General features: G+C 34.7%; 1 protein-coding gene across 1 annotated transcript in view; it reads left to right on the forward strand.

Annotated features, from left to right (window-relative positions):
- NARS2 (asparaginyl-tRNA synthetase 2, mitochondrial) overlaps positions 1-8458 on the forward strand; it is a 147773-nt gene that overhangs the window by 50054 nt on the left and 89261 nt on the right. The window contains exon 6 of the mRNA XM_037731819.1: positions 3668-3762. Within this exon, the coding sequence (XP_037587747.1) occupies positions 3668-3762 (95 nt within the window). The remainder of the gene's footprint in view (positions 1-3667; positions 3763-8458) is intronic.

An 8458-nucleotide genomic window follows, 5' to 3' on the forward strand; every position in this document is an offset into this window, starting at 1 on the left:
GAGATGGGGTTTCACCATGTTGACCAGGATGGTCTCGATCTGTTGACCTCGTGATCCACCCGCCTCGGCCTCCCAAAGTGCTGGGATTACAGGCTTGAGCCACCGCGCCCGGCAGTTTTTCCTTTTATCATTGGCAATTTGGAGCTCTTGTTAAAGAAATCCTTCCCCACTGATAAAGTTACAAAGTTGCGTGTTTAATTCATATATTTTATTGTTTCTTTATCACTAACATAAGTACTTAAGATCACAGATTTAAGATTACAATCCTAAATCTTAAATTTGCAATCCTAGGGTGGTAGTTTTTTGAAATTACTAAGATTCAATAATTACTTTCAAGAATTGAGGTGAAATTTATATCACAAAATTAACCATTTTAAAAGGTACATTTCAGTGGCGTTCAGTACATTCACAGTATTGTATGACTGCCACCTCTGTTAAGTTCCAAAACATTTTCACCACCCCAGAAGAAAACCCTGTGCCCATTTCGTAGTTACATCCCATTTTCCCCTCTGCTCAAACCATACTGTCATCAATCTGCCTCTGTGGATTTAAGTATTCTGGATATTTCATATAAATGTAATCACACATAGCCTTTTAGGTCTGTCTGCTTTCACTTAGCATATTTTCAGTGTTCGTCTGTGTTTTAACATATGTAAGTACATGCTAAAACATTTAATTTTAAAAATATATAGGTACATATAGTCCTTATAGCTGAATGATATTCTATTGTGTGTGTGTGTATATATATAAATATATGTATCATATTTTGTTTATTCATTTTTCCATTGGTGGATATTTAGGTTGTTTCTACCTTTTGGCTATTGTGAATAGTGCTGTTTTGAACAATTGTGTACAAGTATTTGTTTATATACATCATTTTAATTCTTTTTGATATATACCTAGGAGTGGAATTCCTCTGTCATTTAGTTAATTCAATTTTAGCTTTTTAAGAAACCACCAAACTTTTTTTTCTAGTACCCACAACCCCTTATTGTACATTTCTAGTTTGATTTCATAGTCATCAAAGAAGATACCTTCTGTGATTTTAGTCTTTTAAGACTTACTAAAACTGTTTTATGGCCTATACTATATGGTCTACTCTGGAGAGTGATCCATGTGCGCTTGAATAAACATATATTCTGTTGCTGTTGCATGGAGTCTACCATTTTAAATTTGCCTTTTTCTTGATTCAGCGTTTGTTTGATTGCTATAAAACTTGCTTGATTGCTATAAACTTTTAACTCTCTTCCAGAGTTCCCACAGTTGATTCTGACAGTTTTGCTCATTTTTTCTTTTATTTTTCTGTGGTGGGACAGTCTTTTGGAGCTACCTACCCTGCCATTTTTGTTTACCACTTTTCATAATTACTTTTTACAAAGAATGTTTTATATACCCTCTTTAATATTCTGAAATATATAAATAATACACAGAGAAGTTTAAAAAATCAGTATAATGCTTTAATTGTAATATAAAAGAAATTTATAGTAAAGTAGTATGAATTATAGTTATGTAAATGCTAACATGACATTGGGAAGCATAATGAACTAGTAGTATGTTTTAAATAAGTTGGATTAAAGAAATGTAAGAAAAATCAGAATCCATTCTGTACAAGTGCTGGTAAATGAAAGTCTAAAATCTAGTCATAGGCCGGACCTAGTGGCTCATGCTTGTAATCCAAGCACTTTGGGAGGCCAAGGCTGGCAGATCACTTGAGATCAGGAGACCAGCCTGGCCAGCATGGTGAAACCCCATCTCTACTAAAAATGCAAATATTTGCTGAGCATGTTGGTGGGTGCCTGTAATCCCAGCTACTGGGGAGGCTGAGGCAGGTGAATTGCTTAAACCCAGGAGGTGGAGGTTGTAGTGAGTCAAGATTACGTCACTGCACTCCAGACTGGGCAACAGTGTGAGACTCTGACATACATACATACATACTTGTCATAAGGACCATTTTTTTTTTTTTATATATAACTACTAGGAATGAGAGAAACAATTTGAAATAAATTAATACAAATTATGGACTAAAGTGGTGAAGGAAAGGAGAAAGTATGGTAGTCTTATAAATTTGTTGGACCTTATTTGAGAAAGCAATTTTTCAGTAAATAATGAAGTATCAGAGAACAGATCTTTTGTTTTAAAATCCTAACATATATCAGGTCTATTATTTAGTCTTGAGTAGTAAATATCTTGCAAACAATACCCTTTCATTGATTATGAGATTTGAAGATGGACTTTTTAATTAAAAAATTAATTTATCTCTGACTAGTATCAAAGTAAGTTTGAAAAAAAAGGCAGTTACTAGAAAAATAAATGAAAGATTCAACTGATAATTTTTACAATACATTTTATATATATGCACAGACACCTATATATGATATGCAATATTTTTAGAACAACCAATGAAATTAAATAAGATAACTTTATTTCATGTATTACCATAATTTAATATTTGGTACTAAGTCCGTTAAGAGAGTCTTACATTCTCCATTACGTAAGTTGGCCTTATTGCTTTTACAGTGACTACATACACCCTTATACTAAAATATTTTCAAATAAATGCATAGTTTAAAATGCAAGAAGCTGGACTCAGGGACTCATGCCTATAATCCCAGTACTTTGGGAGGCTGTAGTGGGAGGATTGCCTGATCCCAGGAGATTGAGACCAGCCTGGGCAATGTAGTGAGACCCTATGTTTAAAACAACAAAAACAAGAGTAACTTTCTTTCCCAGAAGAGGATATGATACTCATAACCTGATTTAGAAGCTTTCTTTATTACACTGTTTAAATTGTGTTTGGCCTCCAGGTAGTTTTTTTAGCTTAGCTCTTAACAAATGTTGATTGGCCTATTTCCTACACATTTCAAATGGAATAATCACCCTTTCTGTATTGTAAGTTCATAAAAGTCTCGTTACTCAGTGTATCTGTTAGAGTCATGCTTTTCCTGCCACTGAGTTACGGTGACAATTAAATAGTATTTTTGAAAGTGTATGTGTTTATGAAAAATCTGTGTTAAAAGCATTACTGTTAATATTTTAATAATAAATGTGACATCACATGTTCCAGAGACAATTCCCTTGAGGTAAGTAAGTCTCAATCATAAGTCAACATTTTGAGATTATGTAATTCTTCACATTAAAAATTAATTCAGGCCGGGCGCGGTGGCTCACGCCTGTAATCCTAGCACTTTGGGAGGCTGTGGTGGATGGATCACCTGAGGTCAGGAGTACAAGACCAGTCTGGCCATCATGGTGAAACCCCATCTTTAAAATAAAAAAAATTAATTCATAATCTCTCTCCCCCCCTTTTTAAAAAAAATTTTCTGTTTTTTTGTTTTGTTAATTCATAATCTCTTGCCTTAGCTTGCCCCTTAATCAAAGTCGCTTTTTAGGGGGAAGTGTATTTTGCAACAAAGGTACTTCATCCTTTGGATATTGTATGTTTTGCAAATATGGAGCAAACTTCCTTGCCTTTATTAGCACTTTCCACGCTGGTATTTTCTCTTAGGTGTGTAACTACCTTTATTTTCATGAGAACAACCTGTCTTCACATAGATTTAATTGCGTTAAGTTTTTTAGTTGGGGCATGTATAGGAATGTGAAAAGCAAAAAAAAAAAAACCATGTAATAGTTTTTTTTTTTTTTTGTCGTTTGTGTTTTTGATTTGCAGGCTGCAGGCAAAATAAAAGTACCTGAGGAGAATTTCTTCAATGTTCCTGCTTTCTTAACTGTCTCAGGACAGCTTCATCTAGAAGTGATGTCAGGGTATGAAATATTCCTTTCTCTTTTGCTTTAATATATTATGGTTTGGATGAGAGTGAAATAGTGCTTTCCTTCCCATGCCCAAATCTAAAAGTTGAAAATAGTTTTTATCATTAGTTCTCTTGAATTTTCCAAAATATTCAAGTTTCTTATAATACAGACTTGCTTTTAGTGAAAAATGTAACACTGAAAATACAGAGTTGTGATTTTTTTTCTTTTTACTAATCTTTCTTGGTTGAATATCAAACATGTAATCGCAATTTACTTGTAATTAATCATATTTATGGAAGTAAAGGCAATTTATAGTTTTTACCTGAACCAGTTATTATTCCATATCATTTTACAAATAGTAGTATTTGAAACAGATGGAAGGAAAATTTTTTCCAATAATTGGTTTAAATAAAATTAACTCATGTCTACATTTTGAGAGGTGTACAACAAATTACATCTTTTAAGTCAGATCAAATGAGTTTTAGCAACTGTCAGACCTCTGAAAAGTCACTGTATTCCTTGGAGCCTAACCTTTCTTTAAAACAGGGGATTGAACAAGAAGATCTTTAAAGTCCTGTCTAAATCCTGTTCCATAATTCTGTAGGTAATTCCTTTTTTTTCCCATGTATTTTTATTTTTTTAGAGGTGGAATCTTTCTTTATTGCCAAGGCTAGAGTATACAGTTGCACAGTCATAGCTCACTGTAGCCTAAAATGCCTGAACTCAAATGATTCTCCTGCCTCAGCCTCCTCAGTAGCTGGGACTACAGGTTTGTACCACCAAACCTGGCTCTTTTTTTACTTTTTTTGTAGAGATGGGGTCTTGCTGTGTACCAAGGCTGGTCTCAAATGCCTAGGCTCAAGTGATCGTCCTGCCTTAGGCCTCCCAAGTAACTGGGACTCCAGCAACATGCCAGCACACCTGGCTAATTTTTTAAATTTTTTGTAGAGATGGGGTCTCACCACGTGTCCTAGGCTGTTCTCTAACTGCTGAATCAAGTGATTCTCCTGCCTCAGCCTCCCCAAATCACTGGGATTACAGGCATGAGCCACTGAGCCTGGCCTCTGTGGATAATTTGTTAATGCAGACTCAACAAGTACAGAGTTTTGTTTATGCATTTTTTTCTTTAAACATTTTCTCATTATAGGGATTAGGACTTAAAAAAATCTTTTCTGGAAATCGCTCTCTTGAAATGAGGGGAATCTTTTTGTGTTTTTTATTGCTTTAAAAATGCGCAGATGAGAAAACTCAAGGAAAATGTCATAGAATAGTTTGCATGTTTACTTTTGTGCTTTGCTACAAGAATGGAAAGTTAGTGGTGGGATAAAGATGGTCTTGAAAGTAACATTCTTTTCTGATTTATCTTTGAAACAAAAATATGTTATTTCATAGTTTAATAACCAAATGATTGGCATATTAGCAGAATACTGTGCAGAAAAAGTATCATAACAACACTGTGAGATTGTAGGATTTGCAGATCTGGTTGTAGGAAAGGCCGCATCAAGCATGTCATGGAAAGTTCCTTATGCCTATGGAATTATAATTTTTAAAAATTAAAAACATGACTCATCCAAATACAAAATGAATGTTTATCAAAGTTTTCAATCAGTTCATTAATTACAGAGGAAACAAGTAAAATAGAGGACATTTCAAAGAGCATTTGAGAAGCTGTGTATTCATAGACATTTTAATAATTGGAATAAGATTGCGAGGTCAGTTGCAAACTGGTTAATGTCTTTCAGACCAATACACCTTAACCTTTGGGATTATCTCTTCTACCTGGTAGAATTATTTGCAATTCTGCTGGCAAAGATCTGTAAATTAGCATGTAATTTTACTTAATATGGTTTATTTATTCAGTATTAAATAGACTAATGGAGCAAGTACATTTCCCTTTCCTTAAGTAATTAAGTAACTGTTGAATGGGTCTTTATCCTCCTATTATCTAATACCTTGAAAGGACATCACTTTTTTAAGGCTACAGCTTTTGTCCTTGTATTCAAGGTTTGGATAACCTTTCTTAACAGCCTTTTAGTATTCATTTCTATTATTTATAAAGTTAGAGGCAAGTTGTCTCCTCCCTCAGAAGTGTCATATGCAAAAGGTATAAACTTAAATGTTTGTTTCTCTATTACAATAACACTAATGGATTAAATATGTGTCTTTCCCAGTAAAGCGCAGTGAACCGCAGAACACAGTGTTCTGTAAAACTTGACAGAAGATTAAATTGGTAGAATATTAGGTTTTGTATTTTTTAAAGTATGCTATGAAGTATTTCTACCAGTGTCAGTCAAATGTTCCTAGTTTAATATGCACAGTTTTAGGACTATTAATATACAGAACATAATGTTTCTGATTAAAGCATGATTTATTCTCCAATAAGAAATTGTTAGTCCTTTTTCCCTCAGCTTTGTTTTTTCTTCAATTCCATTTAACAGACTTTATAAAAGGCAAAAGATTTATGCATTCTGAAGAGAAACCACAGTATTACAGATTTTTAAAAAGGAGAAAATGGTAGTTAAATTTAGACAGTTAACATTTTCCAAAAGGATATCTGTGTTGGTTTAATGGGTTTATGGTTCCATTTTTAAAGCTTTTTTAAAAAATAAACATTCTATGTTGGAATAATTTTTTTTTTTTTTTGAGATGGAGCTTCATTCTTGTTTCCCCAGCTGGAGTCCAGTGGTGCAACTTTGGCTCACTGCAACCTCCACCTTCCGGGTTCAAGCAATTTTCATGCCTCAGCCTCCCGAGTAGCTGGGATTACGGGCATGCACCACCACACCCAGCTAGTTTTGTATTTTTAGTAGAGACGGGGTTTCACCATGTTGGCCAGACTGGTCTCAAACTCCTGACCTCAGGTGATCTACCTACCTCAGTGTCCCAGAGTGCTGGGATTACAGGCGTGAGCCACTGCGCCCAGCCAGAATAATTTTTAATAAATCGAAAAGTTGAAAAGATAGTGCATAGTTTTGTATACTTCCCATGCAGTCTCCCTCATTGTTAATGTCTTCCATGACCATGATACGTTTGTCAAAACTAAGAATTTAATGTTAGAACATGACCATTAATGAAATTCTAGACTTTTATTTGGATTTCACCAGCTTTTCCATTAATACTCTTTTTCCAGGATTCAGTTCAGAGTACCACATATAACGTAGTTATCATGTTTCCCCAGTCTCTTCCATTCTGTGACAGTTTCTCAGTCTTTCTTTTTTATGACCTGTGGAATGTATTCTAATTTGGGTGTTTCTGACATTTTTCTTGTGGTTTGACTAGGGTTATTTGGGTATTTTGAAAGAATACCACAGAGGTGAAGGCTTGTGCCATCACATCATATTAGTGGATATGTGATATCCATATGATGATGTTAACCTTCATTACTTGGATACAGTACTGTTTGCCAAGTTTCTTTACTGAAAATATACTATTTTTCCCTTTTCTTACTCTAATTTTTGAAAGTGAGTCTCTAAGTCTAGTCAACCCTCATTGGGAATGGGGTTTGGGAAGAGGGAGATGGAGTTAAGAACCACCAGCAGGAGGGAGAATATTTGGAATTCTATATGAAGATTTGTTTCTCTTTATTCTTCTTTATTATTTATGTTATCATTCATATCTTAATAGACTCGTATATTTCATAGTTTGGGTTATAATTCATTGCTATGTTATCTACTTTGATGCTTAAAACTATTTTAGTTTTTGTTATTGGGAACTCATTCAGATTGTTGCTTATGTCCTTTTGACATGCCCCCATACTTTGACTACTTACTTATCCTCTGGTACTACAAGATGCCTCAGCTCTTGTTTGTTTGTTGTTTCACATTCATTCACCACCTTTATTTGTTTTTATTTTTATAGTCAGTGAACTTACCCTGATATATTATTGTTGCTCCGAAGTCCATAGTTTACATGGGAGTTCACTCTTAGTGGTCTACATTCCATGCTTTTGGACAAATGACGTATATTCACCATTATAGTAACATACAGAATAGTTTTTGCTGCCCTAAAACTTCTCTGTTCTCTGCTTAGCAATCCTTCCTTCCTAACCCCTGGTAACCGTTGATCTTTTTACTATCTCCGTAGTTTAGCCTTTTCTAGAATATCATTTGGTTGGAATTATACACATAGATCCCTTTTAGATTGGCTTCTTTTACTTAGTAATATGAATTTAAAGTTCCTCCAGGTCCTTTTGTGGCTGGATAGCTCATTTGTTTTAGTGTTAAATAATATTCTGTTGCCTGGATGTAACACAATTTACCAATTCACCTGTTGAAAGACATCTTTTGGTTGTTTCCAAGTTTTGGCAAATTTCCCTAGGTTATTTTTTATTTTCCCTTCTCTTGTCCTAAAAATTAGTTATTTCTCTAAAGAGCCCTGGTTCCTTTTATTAGAAGATGGTATTTAGAAGCAGGATTGGATCACTGCATATATTTGTTGTGACTGAGAGATTATGCCTTCTAAGCATTTCAGTAGACCGAGATTTTATTTTATTTTTTAAATAGAGAAAGTTAGGCCAGACGCGGTGGCTCAAGCCTGTAATCCCAGAACTTTGGGAGGCCGAGGCGGGTGGATCACGAGGTCAAGAGATCGAGACCATCCCGGTCAACATGGTGAAACCCCGTCTCTACTAAAAATACAAAAAATTAGCTGGGCATGGTGGCGCGTGCCTGTAATCCCAGCTACTCAGGAGGCTGAGGCAGGAGAATTG

Source organism: Cebus imitator, unplaced genomic scaffold, assembly GCF_001604975.1.
Source record: "Cebus imitator isolate Cc_AM_T3 unplaced genomic scaffold, Cebus_imitator-1.0 Scaffold424, whole genome shotgun sequence".
NCBI lineage: Eukaryota > Metazoa > Chordata > Mammalia > Primates > Cebidae > Cebus > Cebus imitator.